Source organism: Micropterus dolomieu, linkage group LG12, assembly GCF_021292245.1.
Source record: "Micropterus dolomieu isolate WLL.071019.BEF.003 ecotype Adirondacks linkage group LG12, ASM2129224v1, whole genome shotgun sequence".
Classification (NCBI taxonomy): domain Eukaryota; kingdom Metazoa; phylum Chordata; class Actinopteri; order Centrarchiformes; family Centrarchidae; genus Micropterus; species Micropterus dolomieu.
This window is the reverse complement of record NC_060161.1, coordinates 28,979,292-29,003,054: the sequence shown is the minus strand read 5'-3', so window position 1 is coordinate 29,003,054 and position 23,763 is coordinate 28,979,292. Positions and strand designations below refer to the sequence as shown.

The 23,763-nt window shown below is 40.7% G+C and overlaps 1 protein-coding gene across 3 annotated transcripts in view; it reads right to left on the bottom strand.

Moving 5' to 3' along the window:
- Nucleotides 1-554: 554 nt before the first annotated feature.
- zgc:109889 (uncharacterized protein LOC553542 homolog) overlaps nucleotides 555-23,763 on the bottom strand; it is a 42,807-nt gene continuing 19,598 nt past the window's right edge. The window contains exons 2-11 of one of the 3 annotated variants that reach the window (XM_046064797.1): nucleotides 21,995-22,139; nucleotides 17,394-17,528; nucleotides 11,475-11,628; nucleotides 9,897-10,014; nucleotides 8,097-8,165; nucleotides 7,404-7,448; nucleotides 5,977-6,110; nucleotides 4,712-5,011; nucleotides 3,186-3,595; nucleotides 555-2,544 (exon numbers count right to left, since the gene is read on the bottom strand). In XM_046064797.1, coding sequence (XP_045920753.1) covers nucleotides 2,387-2,544; nucleotides 3,186-3,595; nucleotides 4,712-5,011; nucleotides 5,977-6,110; nucleotides 7,404-7,448; nucleotides 8,097-8,165; nucleotides 9,897-10,014; nucleotides 11,475-11,628; nucleotides 17,394-17,528; nucleotides 21,995-22,127 — 1,656 coding nt within the window. In that variant the 5' untranslated portion in view covers nucleotides 22,128-22,139 and the 3' untranslated portion in view covers nucleotides 555-2,386. The remainder of the gene's footprint in view (nucleotides 2,545-3,185; nucleotides 3,596-4,711; nucleotides 5,012-5,976; nucleotides 6,111-7,403; nucleotides 7,449-8,096; nucleotides 8,166-9,896; nucleotides 10,015-11,474; nucleotides 11,629-17,393; nucleotides 17,529-21,994; nucleotides 22,140-23,763) is intronic. The other 2 variants (XM_046064798.1, XM_046064799.1) reach the window with 2 other exon arrangements.

Below are 23,763 nucleotides of genomic sequence, written 5' to 3'. Positions count from 1 at the left end.
TTAGACGGTGCTTTGGCTCGAGATTAGATTAAGAACAGGTGTATCTGGTAAAAACAACAACAACAAAACAAATCACCCATTAACTGGCTTCTCTGACACGAGTTATACTGTTTTATCTGGTACCTCAATCCTGGCCTCGAGTAGAAAACCCTAAAATAAACCAAAGTAAACAACTCACTGCAGCACATTTTAAAAAGAAAAACCACGTTATAAAAACACTACAGTCCAATCAGCTCATACTGAGGATTAGCCAAACCTATACTGAAAAGAGATAATATATATTACTGTTGCAAGTCTCTTACATTTATGTATTTATAGTCCAGGGGCTGCGTTCACAAAGCCTCCATAGACAGCAGTGCTGATCCAGGGTCGTTTGAGAGTGAATAAAGGTCATACAAAATAGTGACCTTTGACCCCGGGTGAGGATGATAAGCTTTGTGAGTGCGGCTCCGGTGTGGTTAAGTGTGGAAGCGTTTATATAAGATCAATACCACAGCACACAGTCACTGGCTGAAATGTTAGACTTCATGTTATGACTACAAACAGACCAAAAATAAAATTTAATGGCATAAGCTCGCTCACTTTATTGTTCAATGCTGTGATATGAAGGCTGAATGCGGAGTTTTCACGAAACTTCGACAAGGCTGGTGGCACTTGTTTTCCCAAACCAGCGTAAACCTGGGTGGGTGGCGTCTTTCGTCACAGTTTCAGCTATTACACTATCCCAACAGGAGAACTGTACATCACAATGTTAAACAGGTACGAGTTCAAGGACTACACTGGCTTTGAGAGTTTGGCCTTCAAATCGCTTTAACAAAAACATTACAAGAGAACCAGCATCACTTTTCTCTCTGTGGCTATTTCTAGTGCATGTCCAGTAATCATAATGTCAGGTCACAGGACATATTAACTTTATACAGCATGTTGAAAAACTGAGTTACAAAACCCCCTTTTAAATATTTAAAAATATGAAACTTGAGCATTTTGAATGCTACTTAATATTATTTTATGTTTTCACAGGTGATATTTTGAAGTATTTAATGAAATGTAATATACAAGACATTAAAGACACAAACAGTATTGTAAACAGAGTCATTGCCCTGTTACCAAAATTGAAAATACAAGACTGGAACTTGCCATTACCCATTAATTAATGTATAGGTATATTAACACTTGAACCTAAATTGTTAATGTTTTCTGATGCAGTATACGGTTTGGCAACACAACAGGACAATTGGCCTGTATTTTGGTATAAAATCAGTTGAGTAAGAGGCAAATTGTTGATTTATCATCAAAGTAAACCTGTGTCAAAAAATACATACCGGGTCTTCAAATTATTAGCTGTTAAGCTAATTTTCGCTCACTTTCTGTATAAGCTACAACTTATAGAAGAGATCTACTAAAAGATCTACAAAATCTTTTCCTATTTTAAATAGCTCCAATGACTTTTATCCCTAATGTTATATATTTTAACAAAACCCAGCAGGTTCAGAAATTGAACTCAAGCTAGCTAACAATGCAATTAGCTACAACTACAGTTAGCCAACATGCTATATATTCTATGTTAGCATGCACACCAGCCAGAGTTAAATCACATAGAGATAGTTTCTGTGCTGATTCTATTGTCTCGTGTAGGTTAAGGTGACCACTGAGCCAAACTCTCAGAATGACGACGTAGCCTTTTAAGGAGAGTGCACATGTTTTGTAAACAGGCACGGCCCTGTGAGGTGGCGTAGTCCTTTAAGTAAATTCTTTCCCTGATTTTCCTGACTTGTTTTCATACAGTCTTTCTTAACATTTGGCAGAAAAGTTAAAATTGCACTAGTTTTTCTTGTGCTATACCATGTGTTTTGTAAACACATTACCCCCGTACTCACTAGGGGCCCACATACCTACACTTTCAGAGCCTGTAATATTGCTAATAATTATCACTCAAATATGTAGGGGGGAAGAAGTTGGAGCGTTTGTTTTTCACAGCTTAGTGTTAATGGTTAAAAATGAGCCAACGGGGGCGGGAAAGTGTTGAAAAATGGTGTGAATGTGAGTATGTGCATTTGTTTATTGTGCCAAGCACCATGGGCGGTCAGACACACAAACCTCTAGGGTTTCACTTCAAGATTAGGCGGTGTCAGGGGCAACTACGCAAGCTGAAATGACCAACCTGTTGCTGTAGAAGTGCTAGATGTTCAAAGAGGCTGCAACACAAGATGTAAGTAGGTGTGTATGTATGTATGTATGAATGGTTGAATTTTATTGAATATTTTTTTCTGTAAAAATACCGCTTCATTTCCACCTCAGTGTCTCGATGTTTCTTCCCCTCCTACTCCCGGTCACCACCACCCACCAAGCCCCCATCTCTCTCTCTTTCACTCTTTTTAAGCATTTTTTAGTCAGACCACTCGTTCTCGTCGAGCTCGGAGTCGTCATCGGACTCGCTGTACTCCACAGCAATACGGCGCGACAGGATGGTGGCCACATCGTTGCCCACGGGCTCCCTCTTTGCCTCCTGCTCCCTCTGCTCCTGCACCTTCCTCAGCTGGATACCTGGAGGGCAGGAAGGGAGGACGTGGGGGGGTTAGCATGGCCGTGACTAGAAATTCGGCGGTCCCTGGCCACAGCTCAAAAACAAAGTTCAATATTGATACTGTTTATGTTTTTAAAAAGCTGAATTTTAATTTCTTACTGAAAGAACACACAAATGCACACAGCAGGGTGCAGACCAGTGTGAGCTTCAGTGTTAAGTCCCCATGAATAAAATTCCTTTCAACAGTCAATTTTTTTTACTTAAAGGAAAGGTAAACTGACCTTCAGTCTGTAAAAACAAAATCCCAAATTCAAAAATTTGGGTGTTTAGGGTGTGAAGTCATATAAGAAAACCCAAATTCATCGTTTCTTATAACAAGAATGTACTGTATATTACCGTAGTTTGAAATACAACAATGTGGTATAATTTGGATTTTAAACACTTAATCACAGTCACCTGATTATATTATCCTACTATTCCTAAAATATAATAAAGTAATGGCATCTGTAGGATGTTAAAATTATAATTTAAGTATTTAAAATAATTAATCTTAATACTAAAAGTAACAAGCAAACAACATGAATAACTCATTCATACGGTATTAAATATAAACTTAATCTTGACCATTGACTTTTCAAAGCATAGTTAATCACGCACTTACCTCTACGTATGGCAGCCAGCAGGTCGGAGCGGGCGTCGCTCATCGGGATCATCCCCAGCATGGTGGACTTTCTGGTCGCGGGCGGTGCATCCACAGCCGACTGGCCGACGGCAGCATGCGGTGGTGACGGGTGAGCCTGGAGGCCTGTAGGGACTCCAGGTGGAGGAGGGGGAGGAGCGGCAGGGGGTACACCTGAGGGGGGGTGGGCAGGGGAGGGTACGTAGTTGGCCGGGGGAGGAGGAGGGGAAGGGGAGTAGGGGCGGGAGAGGGCAGAGGAGTTGGGAGGGACAGCCGAGGCGGAGGGCGGGGCCGTGGTGGAGTCGAAAGCGGTCTGGGCTGAGGGGATGGTTGGTGGAGGAGGGGGAGGGGCAGGCGGGATATAGTATTCTGGGATGGTGGAGGGCTGGCCGCTAGTGGGAGGGGGGAGAGGAAAGAAGAAAAGTGCCGTAAAGTGTATAAGGTTATTTTGGTTTATTTAGTGGATATGGGGGATTAACAAGCCATATGATCTTTGGACCTTTAGTAATATATGGTAATATAATAATATGGTAATCTAAAAGTCCACTGAATAACACATCTTTAAAACAAAAGCCTGCTAGAGAGTTGCCAGTAATGCCTAACATTGCCTAAATACATAGGTGGAGCTTTAAAGGGATAGTTTGATATTTTGGGGAAGATGCTAGCCTGGCTTTTAATCTGTAAAAAAATTGAAGTGTAAAAACGCCAACTTGTGGCTTTAGAAGTGGCGGTAGGCAGATGTTTTACCTTTGTCCTGGATGTAGCTTCATATTTATGGGAATAAGAGAGAGGTACCGATCTTCTCATCTCACTCTTGGCAAGAAAATAATAAGCGTATTTCCCAAAATGTTGAAATGATACTTTAAGATCTAAAGTATAGATTCCTAGGGCCATGTGCAATAGATACAAACACAGCTGTAAATGTGGGATTTTATAAGTCTCACATCACTGGTTCATATGGGTGTAAGGTCTACAGGGTGTGACGATTTCATTTTAACATTCAAAGCAGCGGTTGGTTGACATTAGCCCAGCCTTTATAGTTTAAAAATCCAGTTTCACTTCCTTAAGCTATCAGAATAGAAAAAGGTAAAAGCCATGAGACAGTGCTAATGTGATCTGGATTATTGCTGGGCTCCACATTACCCCAAACACAGACTTTGCATCTTTCTAAACTAAGAGTGTCCACCACAGAAATAACATTTTAGGGAACTGAAACTAACACAAAACTAAAGCGAAAATACTGAGATAGTGATGGTAATAGAAACCTGAAATACTGTCTAACTTTCAGTTATTTTGACATTTTAGGTGAATCTGTTAAAAATGAATTCTCCCAGCTCAGAAGCAACCATTGTTTTAATGTTGTAGTGTTGCCTGTGTTAATTCAAAAGCAAATTTTAACCAGAATCAGCACAAAGGTTTGTATAAACAGCAGGAAAAATCTTGACCATCGCCAAATAAATGAATAGAAAGACAAATCCATTCACATTAACATGAATGAGATGACATACCCGTGCCCGGCCCGGTATTCCTTAACTGACTGCCTCGGCCCATTAACCGTAGGATCTCCACCAGCCTGGACCCCGTGTCCTGATGGGGCCCTGCCCAGAGAGGCCACGTGTCTCCCTGCAGCCGCCGGCCCTCCAGCACCCGGGGGCTGATTGGCCGGCCTGAGGCCTCGATCCAGTGACTGAGTCTGAGCTGCGGCGCTGAGGTGGTCCCTGGCGAGGTGGTCGGTGGGGTGGACGGCGCGGGGGGCCTGGGTGGAGGGGTGGTTGGGGCTGGCTGGGTAGGAGTCAGACGCCACTGACCTGTTGGAGTGAATGAAAAGAAAATAGGTTTTCAACACAGTATAATATAGGATTACCACAGTTACAGCCAGTACATTATTTTCTTTATGCATTTCAATATTTGGTTACATTCTTCATTTATTGTTGTTTGTTGTTATTTTTCTAATTCAAGTCAATTGTATCCGAATAACAGATGAATACAATCTGATATTCAACAGGTTCTGCAAAGGGTTTACAATGAAATATAGAAAAAGAAAACAAAAGGTAACAATCAGCTCTAAATTAGTAATTCTTATCATTTTGGCCATAATGATAAAATGTAGACATACCAAATATAATTTATCAGTAACTTGGTTAATATTTTCATTTGAGCACTTTCATTTATATTCCGCATTCATCATTTATTTTCTGCTGAATCTCTGTTTTTGTTTGATCTTATCTGTTGTTATAAAGATTTTGTATGTCAAACTTTAAAATAAAATATAAATTCATGTGCTCTGTATCACCTTGTCCAGAAGAGGGCAGCATAGATCTTTAAAACAATACAGCAGGTAGGTTGGTCCTGCATACATCTGTGTCTCAGTTTGCACGTCTGTGCTTTAATACTAGTAACTGAGACTGTGAGTGGTTGTGAAAAGATACCTGCAAATTATATACTATGTATACTATATCAGCAATATTTTAGGCTTTTAAAGGAGGAAAATAGTAAAGCCAGTTTGGTCAGTTCCATTTTTCATATCATCCCAATGCAAAAAACCTCACCCTGAAACACCAGTCCTAATAATCTGACCCATGAGTGTTTGTCCCCCTGCATGTATTCCCAGTGAACCACTCATGTAAAGTATTGATATTGTTGCCCCTAAACCTCGGAGAGAGACAACTCAACACATAAACAGGGCCGATGTTGCCAAGGCTAGACTGTGACAACACAACAGGACCCTGGAGGCAAACCTCACACATACAGGGAAGCTTGAGTGTGTATTTACCTGCTATCAGGGGACAGGGAGCCTTCTGAAGACATGCCATGGTAAGGTGAGGGGGTGAGCCTGGCGTCTGGTCTGAACTCTTTGTCGTAAGCCAGGACGTTCCACTCCTGACGTCGGTTGCGAGCCTTACGCACCTTCAAAAGGTAAAACAGTGGAAAGGCACATATTTTTTCTTTGCAGTCAAGGCTAACAATACACAAGACTACAATATCTTCTACAAATCACATCTCTGACGTACTGAATAATGTAAGTGATGGTGTTGTTATAGTTTTGACTGAAAGGATTACATGTGGTAAAAAGGTTGCCATACTGCTTTGTGCGACTGTATCACTTTGGCATTCACTTTCTGTGATCTGGAGCATTAGAACAGCAACACCTCATTAACACCACACTAGGGACCGTGTTAATAGGCACCGGAGAGTATCTCAAACAGTGTCTATGCTTGAGCAAGTTGCTGTAATATACTATCAGTGAAGATGGTTTGTGATTAACTACTTAAGTACCATACAGGCAATGGTCTCCTCATTTCAATTTTACTAATAAAAAGCTGAGTTCCCCGAGTTCACTGTTGGCTCTCTAATACTTACATCACATTTGTCTCCTCTTATGCACCTCTGCGATTTTCTTAATTCTGCAATCTAGTGCAATGTTGATGCAATTAATTAATTAATTAATAAATAAAGTACAGTGCACGAACTTATTAAGCCTAAATATTGTAAATTTAGACTTAAGATGATAATAGAGACTTCTACGGAGAGCTGCCATCATTTGAAAACTGTCTTTCATGAGTAATAAAAACAGTAAATTAAAGCCAGTCACTAAAATGAAATTCCAAGAAACTCTTTAAGACTAAGTTTCTTGACATTGGGGTTGTGACGTCAGATATATGCAGGTAGCACATGTGGCAGATTTCAGAAACATGATATTTATTTAATGTTTGTAATAAATTAAACTACATTAAACATCTTTAAAATGTATGAGCATTTCTGTATTCCTGAAAACAGGAATACAAGTAAGCAGGCTAGCTTTGCTTGCTATCCACACAGTAAGTTAACATCACATCAATTCAAAAGATAGATTTGTAATTGTCATCCATGCATCTTCTCTTGAGCAGTTTATACAGAGTTCACACGGGCAGAGCAGGTTTACAGTATTTAAAAGTAAGCTTCCTCTATTCAGTCTCTCATGTGATCCCTTCTCTAAAAGGCCAGCCCTGTCAACAGTTTGCTATTGGTCAACAAAACAAATTAGCGAGTCAGAGTTCAATGAGAGAAACCTGGATGTGAGCGGATCCACTGATCACAGAGATAATTTCATGCTAATTTCAGTTTTTAATTCTTGGCTAATTTCATTCTAGTTGCAGAATGAAGTCAACAATGGTGTAAAAACAAACTGATAATGATATCCATGTGTATGTCCTCACTGACCTTCTTCACCTCTCTGCCCGGGTCCTCAACCTGCTTCTGCTGCTCCTGGAAAAGATAAAGATGAAGACAGAAAAACAGAAGAAACTTAGTTATTGATTACTGAATTCTCTTGGGCAGAGGAAGAAAACAGGACCCCATCACCAGCTCCTTCACCACGGGGTAAATTCACATTGCCACACAACACACACACACACACACACACACACACACACACACACACACACACACATGCACACACACGCACTAGTCTACTCAGCACCCAGTCACTATTGGGCACACCAACACCCACACACGCACGCACGCACGCACGCACGCACGCACGCACGCACGCACGCACGCACAAGTAGACGATGGACAACAAAGCCAAAACGTATTAAAACACAAGACAGGAACCAAACCAAACCCAGAGGGTTAGAGAGAGGTGAGGTGACAAGCTAAAGCAACGTGACACACACGGATACAAACAGAAGGGAAGGTGTGTCTGTGTGTATCTGTGTTTGTGAATATTAGTGAAACACAACCACAGGCCTGTTTTGTGCTGAATATTTGTGTTTCCCTCTGTGTGCATCTGTGTGTCTTACCTGAGTTGTTACATCCTCTATAACAGGTGAGTGTGTAATTGTGTTAGTGGGGTGTGCAGGGGGAAAGTAGGGGGGCAGGAGAGAGCAGGCTGGGGGTCGGGGGTTGTCTTACAGAGATGGACAGGGGGCTCCTGGGTGGGGCCTGTCTGGAGTGGGGCCTGTCAGGGTGGGCCGGACAGCCCTATGGAAACATGGGAGAAAGACAAGCTGGTGTGTTAAGACTGAGCAGAGGAGGAGGAGGAGGAGGAGGAAGGGCGGTGTATGTGCCTTGGAAGGCGAGGTAACACTATTGAAAAAATAGAAAAAGGAAGGACGAAGGGAAAGAAAGAGGATGAGCGATCCTTCTGCAGCCGAGCTTCCCCGGGTATTCAAACCTGTTATTTGTTTGAGAGTGAAAACTCAAAACTACTTTGTTTGTAAAGTAATTTTATTCTGCCAAGTTTGCAGGTTGAAGGGAGGGAACAGAAAAATGTGAGCAGCATTAAATTGAACAGAAATATTGACAAAGTGCAGCAAACATACAGCAGCAGCTGTTCAGGGGTTTGAAGAATGATTGTTGAAAGAACTGATGGAGAGAAGTGTAGCACTTTCAAGTGACTTGAATCAAAGGGGAATACTGAAAGCTCTGAAATATTTAAATCTCTATGCCAATTATGTTGGTCTAAATGAACACCTAGCGACTGTCCAAAAGAGTTTTAAAGTGAACTAACGGGGAAGACAGAGCTGTCAGAAATGATCATAACACAGTTATAATTCTTTCCCCCTTCGCCTGAATGACTGAACCTCCTGCTGCTCGTCCACTCTGTACTGTCCGTGTAGCTTGTAGCCTTTAGTATCCAATAAATATAGCGCTAACTATCCATACCTCACACTGGTATAAAGCACAAACACAGAATAAGAGTCAAATATCATCTCTGCTATCCAAACTGTACTTGTTTGGCAAAAATGTTTTATTCAGGTTAGGTTATATTCCCTCTCAGCTCTTACAAAACAAGATAAATTACGTACCACGGGTTCTACATTATAGAGCTACTGCATCATAAACCTATAACGTGTTCTTTGCAATACATAGATATATGTGCATATGGTATAAGCACAATTTTTATTTTCAGACACATTTTCAGACACGAAATGCAAAAAAAAAATAAACCAGATTTAAGACACAATTAACACATAAAACCTGACTTGAGAACAACAAATGAAAACCTAAATTTTAAGATGCCAAATTGATCTCACACTGTGTTACACATGTGAGCACACACAATGTTATAGCAATAAAAACAGATGTTACCAATAACATTAACAATGTCTCTGTTCTGTCCCAGTAAGCCATGACAGTGTCTGCCAGCATGCAAAATACCAGGACCCTTAAAATGAAGCGGCTACATAGAATTCAGCCATCTTTAATTTTACACCAGGCTTTTTCTATCGCGGCATGTCAACATTACTTCTGTAAAAAAGTCTGATTACGACACAAGACTGCACTATAATAGCTCTGTATATAATCTAGGAGCTACATCTTCATATAAATATGTTTTATGACTTGATTTTATGTTTATGGCACAACGTTTAAACCCCTTTGGCCATTTATTTGTCTGTGGATAATGAGCCTGCCCAACTGCTGCTGTATCAATAACCAAGTACACAACAAAGCAAAGCTAAATGGGGAGTACAGTAAGAAAATGAAATAACAGCATAAATAAAAGACACAACTAGGCAGGAAAAGATAGATTAGCAAACTAAAGCAGAAGATGAATTGTATTTACTGTTCTGTCACACTTCCTCACACACATCTTGCCCACTGCAATTGTCCAATGACACACATACAGAAGTCCCCCGACATGCACTCACAAATCCATTCACCTACAAGTGAACTCCACCAGCATACACTAACGCATACGCACACCCATACCTTCTGCCGTCGCTTCTCCTTGCGTTTGTCCTCTGTGGCCTGCAGCATCTTCTCCTTCCACAGGTTGAAGAAGTAAGAGGGGTCCGTGTAGAACTTCAGTGCATCCTTCTTGTCGTCCCTGCACGGAGGAAAAGAGAGATGGTGGGTGAAATATAGTAAAAATATTTGGATCGATGGAAAGCAAGGATAAAGGCAGGGTTGGGGTTGCCGGGTAAATAGGATTTGCGTTGGGGGCAAGATGGAACAAAAATGGAGCCGGATGTGTGAGTGCTTAAGGAGCAGATGCAACAAAATGTCAACACTAATGTATTGAATAGCTAATGGACCAACATACTTAATACTTAATCTGTGTTGAACACCAGAGTCAATACATAAATTATATTATTTATTGAATCACCACAGAGGTTGTGTTGAAACCAGAAGGTTTATTGGGATCCCGACATCAGACAATGATTTAGAAGATTTAGAAGAGTGACTGGCTTTTCATTATGTATGAAGACAGAGCACATAGCCACGTGAGTAATAACCAATAATGAAGTCGGAGCAGCAGAGAGCTGAACTCCTGCCCCCTCACCCAGCTAGCCTTTGTTCTGCTAAGCTAATGGTTCTTACATTTTGTCTTTTTGAATAGCTGAAGCATGTTGCTGAGGTTTTCTGTCCATATTCCAGGCTAAATGGGTATGTGCTGCTAAATATGTTATTAACATTTGATCAACTCACAGATGTAACCATTAACAATTCAAATAGTTTGAGGTTAATCAAACTACCTGTGTGATCTGTGCCTGAAAGGTATAAAACCATCTCATTGTAGGTTCTGGGCCATTTTTACTTAATTGGACAATTTACAGAAACTAATGGTTTTTCACATGTTTTCTGCTTTGTTGTCACTGAAGCAATACTGTTGCAATAAACCGGCAAAGCTTTAACTCTACTTAAAGGTTGAGTGTGTAAGTTTTAGTGGCATCTCATGGTGAAGGTTGCGAATTGCAACCAACAACTCACTCACTGCTCACCCCTCCCTTTCCAAGCAAAACTACCGTGGCAAACACGTCCCGTCGGTTTTTGTGCTAAATTACACGTGTGCTCCTCCATTTGTCCAAATTTCACATCTCTTCTTACTTCTAACAAACCAGACTACTATTACTACTACTATTTCTTCTTCTTCTTGGTACATATTCAACGTAGTGACGAAACACTCTCTGTAGAGCAGTTTGTTCATTTGGGCTACTGTAGAAACATGGCTCGCAACATGACGAGTGAAGTGTCTGTGTGAAACACATGCCTTTATAAGACGACCGCTACACCCTGCCTCACCCGATGTCATCACCCATCACAACGTTTCACTGTAGACATCGTCTGATGGCAATTTTGTAGACATTGCCCTATTACACAATTGACCTTTAAGCACTAAGTTTGGAAGCAGCTGCCAATCCTGTTAGTAATTTATGACTAAAACTTTGTGTAAATAAAAAATAAAAATCTCATATTAAAAAGAGGAATATGCAGAATTGGCACAACTCTGCAAACCAAACAGATTTTTAAACTACCAATATAATACAGTTGTATTAAATTACTGACCTATACGGGCTGAGAATGTTGAGTGGAGGAGGTTTGTCACAGCGATGGTACATCTCCACCACAGGGTTGGGGACGGAGGTCCTCGACACCACCTGCTGGTCCTGGATGGTGCTACTCTTAAAGGCCTTCCTCATGTTTATGTCCTGCAGGGAGACTGGAATGAGAAAAAAAGGACAGAGAAATGGAGGGATTAAAGACAAGTTTAGAAATAACAACTCCAAATAACAAGATAATTCCTGGAGACACGTTTAATATGCATATTTGACAGAACTATTTGCTGTAATTCTGCAATGTGCAGATCATAATTATATGATTAACAGTTCAGGATTTAACAAGTCCCACATGAATTTGGGAAAAATAAAAAAAATAAAATCATCAGCTATGTGGTTGTAAGTGCCTAAAATAACACACTACACATGCATATAGAAACATGATACAACATATGCACTCAAACACACACACACACACCCACACACAGAGAAGCATGACAGCTGTGTAAGTGTTGGTACCATAGACTGTATATAAAGAAAGAAGACATGGTACCTCCCCAAAAGTGAAACCAAAACATCTTGTTCGCCCCCTGGTGGCTGGCAGGATTATAGGTCATAAAGGCCCCCTCCATTTCAGCGGAAGGGACATGGGCCACGTTAAGATGGTTTCTGTTATTTTAGATAGTTATGAAGTACTGGTGTCTGTTCAAATCTTAATTTTCTGATATGTTTGGTTTGAATTAGTTATTTCATGCTATTAAAAAGGGGGTGCGGCATCATGATTGACAGCTGTGTGTTAGCTTGCTAGCTAAGACAAAAAACAGTCTAAAGTTAGCTATTTGGGAAAAAATCAGGTGATTGGTAGTTAGCAATTACAAATAAAATAAGTGGATCACCCATTGGTTAGTGGACTACAGTCGTAAAGCCTTGAGTTTGGCATTTTGGCCTTTTGGAACCAGAACTGACCATATTTCAATGAGAGGTGGGGCTGGGGAGGTATATGCATTGCTATGCATGACAGTTTGCCGTAGTAAAAATTTGTCAATCAGAAGGAAGCCACGCCGTATACACTGCTTTATCATCTATTTTCCTCTAAATAGGACAATAATTTACCAAAAGAACATCATGCTGTGTTGAAAAAGACTTGAAACTAGCAACTGAGACCACAAACTCATTAGAAAAGTGGTTACTGAGGTAATAAATCTAGTGAGAAATAGTAGGGTAATTTTATCATAAGCTTACATACAGTACGACGCCTTCTACTGGCCATTAGAAATAATGCAGGTTTAAGGCACTTAAGCATTGGTTTCACTTTTCAGACCAGGAGGTCCCTGCTTGGAATTAATTTACTCTGTAAAGAAATTGTTTGACTGAAACTTGAATTTTAATGAAAAAAGGGAGTACCAAAGTACAGCCATTAGTTTTGCGTCACTAACTGTAACGTTACTGGCCAGAAGGATTTTAAGACTAGGGATAAAACGGTATAAAAATTTCATATCACAATTATAGTGACCAAAATTATCACCGTTATAATGGTAAAATGTGCCAAAATATATTAAAATGTACTGATACAAACACTGAAACCATTTCAACAAGTTTTATATTGAAAAGTACAAATACAATTGCCATTTTGTTTACATAAAAAATAAAATAACAGCAAATACCTTTTGTAAACAAATGAAAATCATCTACGTGTGCATTATCAAGTTTTTATATTATATAGGTAATACAATGAACCCGTGGACAATTACATGAAAACAAATTCTTTAGAAGACAGTGATAATAACTGCAATAAGCCCAAAAACTGACATAAATACAGAGTGTGTAGCGTTTCTAGATATGCTGGTTGGTTGACTAAACTGCGTAACGTGTTATCATGTGCAGTGGACGAATAGACTCTGCCGACACACGACGCTCACAGCAGCAGAACAACGTGTAGCGTTTTTACAAGAGCAGCAACACTGAGAGCTTCAGTTTACACGCTGTTAGCAAGTCAGAGAGACAAACCAAAGCTAAAAGTTAACTCACCCTGCGTCCATTACAAGGTTATTTACTTCAATCAAGTTTCCCTCAGCGCTCTCATTAAAACTAAAATACCACCGGACATCAGAGTGACAGAAAAATCTCCACAGCGTTGTCTTCCGCCGTGTTGTCATTGACCCAAACAAACCCACGTTGCATTCTGCGCCTGCTTCTGAGAGACGCTGGACAGTGTTTGCCGTGAGATTATAATAGCGCGGTTAACTGTACCCGGTTATCATGGTAATTAAAATGTGTACGTTAATAATAACCGTCGGGAATTTTACCATGGTTTACCGTTAAACCGGTAATCGTTTCATCCCTATTTAAGACGTGCAGCAACTAAGATGAAGATGAAGACGAAGTGAGAACCACAATCATTCCATTTAGGGGGTCAGATCAGGGGTGTTATGAAACACTGAGAGGTGACATTGCAGAGATGTGATTGGGCCGGCCCAGCGTCAGTGCAGAAAATTACCCAATGGGCCACTGTCTGTGCTTTATGGGACCGTTTTTTTTGCCCGGTATGCCAGATTACCAATCCAGCCCTGGCTACTGTAGTCTGATCACTAGGGTCCACCCCCACTGTGACTTTGGCTCCAAATGACATTACCAGTGCAAGATTGCAGCGCCTATTTATGGGATATTTTGGCTTCACTTTTGTACAGTGGGAGAAGTGGAGACACGTCCATCTTTATATACAGTCTATGATGCGGACTGTGTGACAATATGATTTGTCTACATATAACAGGAGCCAGTAAGTGTGTGTGTGTGTGTGTCAAGTGAGAGATGGAGATAATACTGCATGTATGTGTGTCAATCCCTTAACCCCAGAAGAGATTTAACACTACAGTACAGCAATGCTATCCAGGATCTACCAGATGGCTAAGTACAGGCACGCACGCACGCACGCACACACACACACACACACCCACGCCCACACACACACACACACAGGTTCAGTGTACATCAGCCCAGTGTGTACAGTAATAAGGTTAAAACGTGTTAATGTGACATATGTACCTACCAGTGATTTACTTGACTGTCTCTTCTGCAACAACAACATTATTAAAAATGTCAAGTTTAACCTCTGACTGCCAGGATATATTCCTCAAACAATAAAGAGCGATTGGCTGTTTCATCAGTGTGTGTGTTTGTGTGTGTGCAGATTCTGCAGTCCAAGCACACTCCTGTCTGCTCGGTGTTTGATCTTTCCTTCCTAAGCTTCTGTCCCTGCGGCCAAATGAATAATCCACAAAACTAGTAGCTAATGCAACTTTCATTCAGACACATCTTCAAAGAGACCTCAAGCTCAACACACACACACACACACACACACACGGTCTCTCTCTCGCTAACCGTACGCTCTCTCTACCTCCTCTAGCCCCCTGTCTCCCAGCACTGTCTTGCACTCTGATTTTAACACTCTTCTTCCTCGCACGTACATTAATGTAAATTATGTTTATTACTGCTAATAACCAGATTCATGTATTAAAGAGTCTGACGAAGGGACTGACATGGCTCGCAGTTGCCTTCCTGCTGCATTTACCTGAATTTATTTCGATGGTTTTAATAATCATTTTAATGCCAGGAAGAATGTGCAACATCATACAGGAAACATCTCGTTAGTGCCATCCAAGTAAAAGGAGGCTTTAAAAGGCTCCTGAAATACAAGTTGTGTTACTCGAGGTGTTACGGTGTAACATGCCGTGAAACGCAGTGTACAGTCTCTCTTTTCTACTGCTGAACATTCACATGAACTTGTGTTTTGCAAGCTCACATCCAATTGCATTTTTGAGCAGCAATTAGAGATGAAACCCAACAACCAATGAGATGAGTGCTTATTGGTGAGGCTCTGGAGACGTATAATGTAGAATAGGATGTAAACCCAATTTGCTGATTGAATGCTATTTTTTTTTAATGGGAAAAAAACAACAATCATGGATAGAAAGCATATATTTCAAAGCAAAAATAAATGTTTCTCTAATGTAATTTGTTCTATTTAATAACATGCTAAGCAAATAAACATTTTGATTCCTTAAATATTCATTCCTTCCTCCCCTTTTCCTTCTTTCCTCCCTTTATTTATTCCTCCTTTCCTTCCCTCCTTTCTTTAATTGTCTCTTCCATCCTTCCTCCTTTCATTGTCCCTTTCTTCTTTCATCCATTAATTGTCCCTTACTTCCTTTCTTCCTGTGTGTCATAAAACATTCATGGTGTCACTTGCCTGCCAGTTTGGAGAAAGAGACCAAGAGAAAAGGTGAAGGAGGAGAAGGCAGGAGTGAGTGAAAGAGTCAGGAAAGTGAGAAGAGAGAGAAGGAAGAGTACCAGATGACAGAGTGAATGCGTGGTAAGAACCGAAAGGACAGATGAATTTGCTTGTACGTAGGAGGAAGAGGCATGGAGATGGACAAAGGAGGAGAGAAGAGATGAAACAGTATGGGCAGGGGGGAGGCGGAGGAGGTGTGGGAGAGGAAGCGAGGAGGAGGATAAGACAGAGGAGTGCTGAGCTTTTCCTTTTCATCCCTGTCTGCGCTGCTCTATGTGATGCTGTCTGTCTGAGCCCGCCGTACTGCAGAATGACTAGGCAGGATCAGCAAGGAAAGAGAGAAAGAGAACCAGAAAGACTGAGAGAGAAGGCAAGTGATAGAGATGATGGAGAACAGGGAAAAGAAGGAAAACATGGAGAAAAAAAATGGAAGTGGGAGGAAGAGAGGATAAAAGAGAGAGACAGAGGGAAAGTGGGGAGAAGTCTGAGAAAAGGAGAGAAAGAAATACACATAAAGGAGTCAGAGAAGAAGAGGGTGTTACAGGAAGAGTGGTTTAGGGTTGGGGATTTAAAAAGAATGAGAAAAAGAAGAAATGAAACAGAGTTGGAATAAGAATATTGAGAATGGAGGAAAAATAAAAAAGAACTGGGAGGGTAGGTTGGAGTGAGAGAGTGATGAAAGAAGAAAAAAGGAAACGAAAGAGAGAAAGAAAGAAACACTGGAGGGGGGAGAGAAAAGAAGATGGCATTAGAGAGAGAATAAGAGAGGGTTTGGGCTAGAAAGAGATATGGAGAGAAAATGGACAAAGAGAAACGGAGACAAAAGGGAAAGTAAAGAGAGGAAGAAAATGGAAGAATCCGGAAGAAGGAGGACAATGAGATGAGGGAGGTATGCAGGGAAGGAGGGAGAGAAGTGAAAACGATTAAAAGAGAAATGGATGGGGAAACAGAGTGCAGGAACTAAAAGGAAATAAAAGGGGTGAGATAGAGGAGGGAGAAAAACAAGAGAATGAGGAAATAATAGGAGCAAAAGAAGAGAGAGAAGAGAGTTCTCAAGAAGAACAGAGAGAGGAAAAAAGAGAAAAGGAGGGACGTGAAGGAAGGAAGCAGAGAGCAAATGAGGAAGGGCAGGGAGAAAAGAGCCCTAGATTAGGGGTTTCTCACATCTCACATTAAAGTTCAGTTTGAGCCTTTGGGGCCACCATAGTCTAGCTCTATAGCTCTAAAATCCTCCTGTAATCACAGCCCAGTCCGACTGTGAGCATTTGTTATTGTGTGTGTGTCTGTAGGCCTATCAATTACTGCATTAACACAACTGACCTTTAGAGTTAGTGAACGCTTAATGACAGAGATAATGATTGTGACTCTGTATACACACCACACACACACCTTTTAAAAAGCCTTTTAGAAATGCATGCCTGAGTGTCTGTCTGTTCGCTAAACACACTCAGATGGTGCGCAAACACACACACACACACACACACACGTTGTGGATATGGAGATAGTGACATAAGGATGAAGCAGACAGACATCAAACAGGGAAAGTGGAACAAGCTGTTCACACATACACACATCTGCACAAAGACAAACATGTGCACACAGACACGAGCGCGCACACACACACACACACAGTGTCCCTACCTTCCTCCACAGTGGAGTCGAGCTGGGTGACTTTCACGGCCAGCTGGTCCACTCTCTCCTGCAGGCTGCTCATCCTCAGGTAGAAGCTGTTGGCTTCATTAAACAGTTCTCCGAAAATGTCCTCTGCATGGCGACCTGGACCGAAACACAGGGAGACACACACATGGTTAGGTTTGATATTGTAGTTTATTTATCATAGAATATTCTTTCATCCTGGGTAAGTTAACAGAGTACATCCACACTTCCACATCCGCCAGCTGAGCTCTGCCTCACATATCTTTAATACTGACAAGGAGTAAAAACAGCCGGGACAATGACACATTCTTTTGAAAAGACGCTGATATTTGGCAATTTCCAAACTAAAGAAGGCAGTAAGATTACCGTTGAAAGCTCTACAAAAAGTAAGTGAACCTTGAGTTTAGAATATTTCATCACATTAATGCGGTTATATTTATATTCAGTGCTTCTAACCAAATGTATTGTTCCTCCTTGTATCCTTAAAGCCTAATAAACTTGTTGAATGTTTTTCCTTCCTCATAAAACATCTGGCAAGTTGTCAACGGCTGTTTTCATTATTGACAAATCTGCTGATTACGTTTTCCATTGACCCATTGATATACTTTGTTGAACTGATTACTGGCTAAACAGGTATAGATGTACTTCATTACTACGTAAAGATGGATTCCTCTGGAGTATAGCTGCACAAAATATGGTGCTTTTGTTTTCTCCTGGCAATTTTAGATGCATGTAGGTGAAACCCACTCACTCACTCACACACTGATCATGATTAGCTTGGCGCATTTCAATACAGTGTTTGTAGTCACACGATTCCACCGATGCTCGAAATTGAGACTGAGGCAGGAAGTGAAAGCGCGTACTGGGCTAGTTATTGTTCACTCATTGTGCCGTCCCAGTAAACATGCGTGCGAAATCAGGAATGGCTCAATTTATCAAGGCTAAAAACCTGTCTTGAGGTCACACCTTTGAGTCATAAGGGTCACCTACTCAGTGTCCGACCAACTGTGAAATATGGGCTCAATCTCCCCTTCTGGTCCTGAGTTGAATAATGGCCCCAAAAATAATGGATATTTTTCCAGGACATTATGATGACATGGTGAAGTTGACGTCATCACTTCATCGCTGTATTAAACATTATCTGTGTGAAGCTTTGTCATAATTACTGCATCACTTCTGGGTTAATGGCCAATAATGCATTGTTTGAGGTCACAGTGACCTTTGACCATTGAATTCTAATCAGTTCATCATCAATGTTCGTACCAATTTTAAGAACTTCCCTCAAGGCGTTCCTGAGATATCAGGTTCATGAGAATGGGGCTGACGTACAGACGGACAACCCCAAAACATAAAAATAAATACTGTACAATAACAAACAAACTAATGTCCTTTTTATTTGGAAATAACACAGGTAGGTCGGGCAGCGGGCATAAAGGTTTGTGGGCAACACAAATTATTATGACTTCCACATTTCTCAGTGTGATACAGCCCAAATAAAAATAAAAAAAAGTTAAGAAAATGTACAAAAATAGGCAGACAGAACAGGAGATGTATGAGAAGAGACATTCACAGAGATGGAGGTCAGTCGATGCCGTTCCTCCTCTCCCTCCTCCCTCAGTCTGTCTCAGCAGGACAGACTGCCTCCTGCCGTGCACCTGTCGGACTGAATACTTAAAAGGACATTTGGTGTGTGTGTGTGTGTGTGTGTGTGTGTGTGTGTGTGTGTGTGTGTGTGTGTGTGTGTGTGTGTGTGTGTGTGTGTGTGTGTGTGTGTGTGTGTGTGTGTTTAAATCTATTTACTGAGATGCAGAAATACAGCCTTCCTCTAACACACCAGCAACTAAAAAATGAACAGACACACAAACACCTGCTGCATACCCTCAACGTCTCTCCATCTCTTTTTCTTTCTTCTCTCTCTTTCTATCGTTTGGTCCACGACATGACAGATGGAGCAGAGGCAGAGCACAGTGAGCTGTGGCTGAATTTAATTTAGACCCTCACTGTTAATCAAAACCCAAAGAGCCTTTTTTCCCCACATTTGCACTAAATGATCTCTTTCTGACTCTTTCAGGCTTATGTTGTGCACCCCCCCCCCCCAACAACTTTGGCTGTAATATCTGCATGGTTTCAAACGAACTACGCAGGTTTCTTATTATGATGCATCTGGACTCTGACCTGCAGAGTGATGACTCATCAGACTGTGTTTTCACTGTAGGTCAGTCACAGTGAGCATTTTGGCAACATCTTTACATGCGTGTTGATGAATTTCTCAAAATCCACCTTTAATGGGCTTAATGCTGACTCCTTCCTCACATCTAATGAGCATGTGCAGACATGGCCGAGTTAACACTTACACACATCTCGAGTGATTTGTGTCCAAGAACATAGCTCTGAATTCATTAGCTTTGGGTGTGACAGCACTTAAAATGGCAAGGATGACACATTGGCATCTGATTGCTCACGACAAATTTGGAGAGTGTCAGGAATCAGAATCAGAATCCGCTTTATTGCCAGGTATGTGTACACATACGAGGAATTTGACTCAGGATTGTACATTGCTCACGATGTGCTTACTCGTACAAAAAAAACCATAACACAATAATAAAATAATAATAAAATCAGACACAAACTACAGTATAGACAACACTAACATACACACTATGAACAAAACAATATAGACATATTGACAAATAGTGCAGTGATCAGAGTGCAAAGGATGCAAGAGTAAACTATTATTCTCATTATGTACATTTTGAAGGTGGATATGATATACAGGTACACAAACATGTACACATACATGCATACATGTACACATGTACACAGTGTGATGGAACAAAGGATGCTGGAAAAAATAAATAAGACCTTATGACCTGAGGTAGGTGTATTGGTATACAGTATATACAATTTGATTTAGATTTTTTTATTTATTTGAAAGGGGACAGTGTACATTAATCAACATTAAAACAATGTAAATGTACCCGAGTTAGCTAAAAAGTGCTAATTTTCATCGGTAGTCCCCCAGCCAGGTGTAAAAAAGGCAGCCTTAAAAATAATCACAGGTATAAAAATCACAAGATAAAATTACATGCAAGACATTATGGTTAAGAAATACAATTCATGTAAAATAATTTTATAATATTTAAATGCACAATATGACATAGAGAATGGTGAATAAATAAATAATAAGTGGAAACCAGTAAACAGGTGCTGATTAGAGACAGAGTTACTAGGTTATTGCACAGGAATTGTTCCTGACACTGTGAGTCAGAAATCAGCTGTTCATCAGAGTGATGGCTTGTGGGAAGAAACTGCTTCTGTGTCTGTTGGTTTTGGCGTACATGCTCTGTACATGTGACCAAAATGTCCTCCTTGACTGCCTAGCAGCACTGCCTGTTATCTAGCTGGATGGCAAATTTAATTTTTATAGTATTTTTAGCCATACTAATGGCGAACGTCTAGGGACGACAATGTTGGTCATTCACAAGCAAATGTTAGCATGCTACCACACTAAACTAAGTTAATGAATATTATACTCATTATCTGCCCCATGTCATTACTACCTACTTGGATGGATCATTACAAATACTTTGCTGTACCAAGTGGTCACACAGTGAGATAATTGTTTTAAAATCGCATCGTAGCCCTCAAATCGTGAGGTGCCTAGAGATTCCCAACCCTCTCTGAAGTTGGACAAGAAAATAAACTGCCTGTCTTTGCAAAATATATGGTTTTAAGCTTGGTGACGTACCGACTATACTAGTTGGCTAGTTGTTGAACTGCTCTAGCTGGCGAGCTAACTCATAACTTGCTAGCTCGCCAGTCCTGTGCTAGTAAGTCACAATAGCTTCCCTCTTTCATTTTGCTCAGTATTGGACACAATTTAGTTCAATAAAAAAGGCACTGAAGAGATGAAAATAAAGGTTTTTTGACCTAATGAGCTTGCTAACAGTCAATTAGCAGCCTTATTAGCAAACAATATGTTTATTCAATTTACTCAAAATATGTATTTGTACCATTGATTCCCATCTCATAACTGTCTGCAAACCATTGATCTTTTGTGGATCATTTAATACTCCAACAGAAGAGGTTAAATAAACATTCATGTTGCAACAAAGCTACATAGCTTCCTCTATTTTAGGCTCTCTGTCCCCTTTAAAGTTTACTTTTACCTCGCACAACATAGGAGTTGCTGGTGTACCGCTGCCTTGGTTGGTTAGTTTGTTTGAGTTATTTTTTGACTGTGGTGTTTTCAAGGGTTAAAAACTAACTAACTAATCGAGGTAGACCAGAGAGGTAAAATTAAAATTTTCGTCAATGGAGTTTGGTGGCTTTGATGAGAGCAATTAAGGAACCCTTCTTACCATTTTTGAAAAAAGTGTATTTCTGCAGGGATCCTTTACATAATGTTGTCAGACAATGATAACAATCTAAGCCTGTGATAAAACAAGCACGTTAGTGAGCGTACTCTGAAGGCAAAGATTACTTTGGGGCCCCGTTTCGTTGCTGCCAACTGCAGCGCACTCGCTCATTATTGTATATATGTATATTGCAGTATATTTTGTTATACTGAACCACAGGATACTCACTCAGACTGCCCAGCTGTTTGATGATGGCTGCTAGGGTGCTGTTAGTAACACACTCCAATTCACTGGTCACCCCATCTGGCAACGCCCCACGGCACAGGTGCCTGGGCTCAATGTTCCTCTTCACCAACGGCATGCTGGTCTACTGCTGGAGAAACAACAGAGAGAATAGAGAGATGACTGGTTTATGTTGAGAATCTGCCGTCCGTCACTGCTACCTGTATATTTTTATATATACACATGTGTCTTCTGTCATTTGTTAACATGCTGTTGCTCATTATAATTCACTGTAGGGAAAATGAGCACACAAACAACATTACAGCTCTGCACTGACAGATAAGAAAGAACGAAAAGAGCAGAGGAAAAACGGGTTGGTGCTCAGCTGTGAGTTTTGATGGAGACGGAGGTGTCATGTCCGCCGTGGGGCGCAGTCGCTCATCACACTGCTTAATGTCAGTGCGGCTGGGATGAGCCAAGAGCCAAATGAGCCGGAAAGAGGTTTCTAAATGGTGCTAACGAGCCGCAACTGTGGCCAGAGAAACCACGAGGGAGAGGGAGACAAAGAGAGAAAAAGTAAAGGGTTAGAAGATGACAGAAAGACAGAGTAAAGCAAAGACAGAAAGAATTAAAGGGTAAAAGAGTGAGAGAGCAACCTACAGACAGTGTGAGAGAAGAGAAACCGTGTTATAAAAGAAAGACTGTCAGTGTGTGAGTGGCAAGGCCACAGGGGAAGAGCTACATATAGATTTGATGTGAGCCAGGTGACCTTGTGCCGTGTGAAAGAAAAACCTCAGCTATCAGAAATTGGAAAATTTAGAGATATGGAGAATTATCACTAACGTCTGCAGCTATATAGAGCTTTTTTAGCCTCTACATTGTGTAGTTTTTTAATGACTAGCTCCTTTACTGAAAAATAACGGTTGATTCTGACTTTCATAGAAAGCAAACAAAGCACTGATATTTTATTGTACAATACCCACTGAGGACCAAACTGCAGACAGAATTACATAATGGCTGGAAATCTAGTCACGAATCTAGCATCTAGCTGTTTCTAAAATATATGTAGCCTAATGTTTTGCAGATTTTCATTAGGTGCAAGTCCGCTTTGGACCAAAGTATCTGCTAACAAAATGCAGTCTAACTGCTACTCTTGTGTTGAACTGTGCAATTTGTAGGTTGAAATGAACGTTTCATTTGAAGGATGCAACTTTTAGGTGAAAGCTCAACATTTAGGTTGAAGTGTGCTCTTTTTAAGTTGAAATATCAAACTACTGGGTTAAAGTTTGCAATTTTGAGGCTGAAATGTGTAACTATTGGAAAAATGGAGTGGTCAGTTATGTAATTTGTGGAAAGTGATGATCAAATTACTGACCAGAAACAGGCAATACATGTTGATTCAGCATCAACTGTAAACTGTAATGTCACCCTGCTCTTTGAAGCTAATTATCATCACCGACACAGAGAGAGAGAAAGTGAGGAAGAGAAGTCGGATAAAAGTGAGTGAGCGTTACCGACAGAGGCGAACACGTGAGAGGAAACTGCTCGGCTCTTCTCAGTTTGAAGTTAACTCTCTATGTGGGACACGCTTGTTATTTTTGGGCCACAATTGTGTGTGTGTGTGTGTGTGTGTGTGTGTGTGTGTGTGCACTTACCAACCTATCTAACAGTGGACCTCGACGTCGTTACACACCCACTAAGAGGGGACTAAAAAGTGAACAGGGGACATTTTTTAGGTCCCCTGTTGGACATGCTTTAAATCATGCTAAAATCAT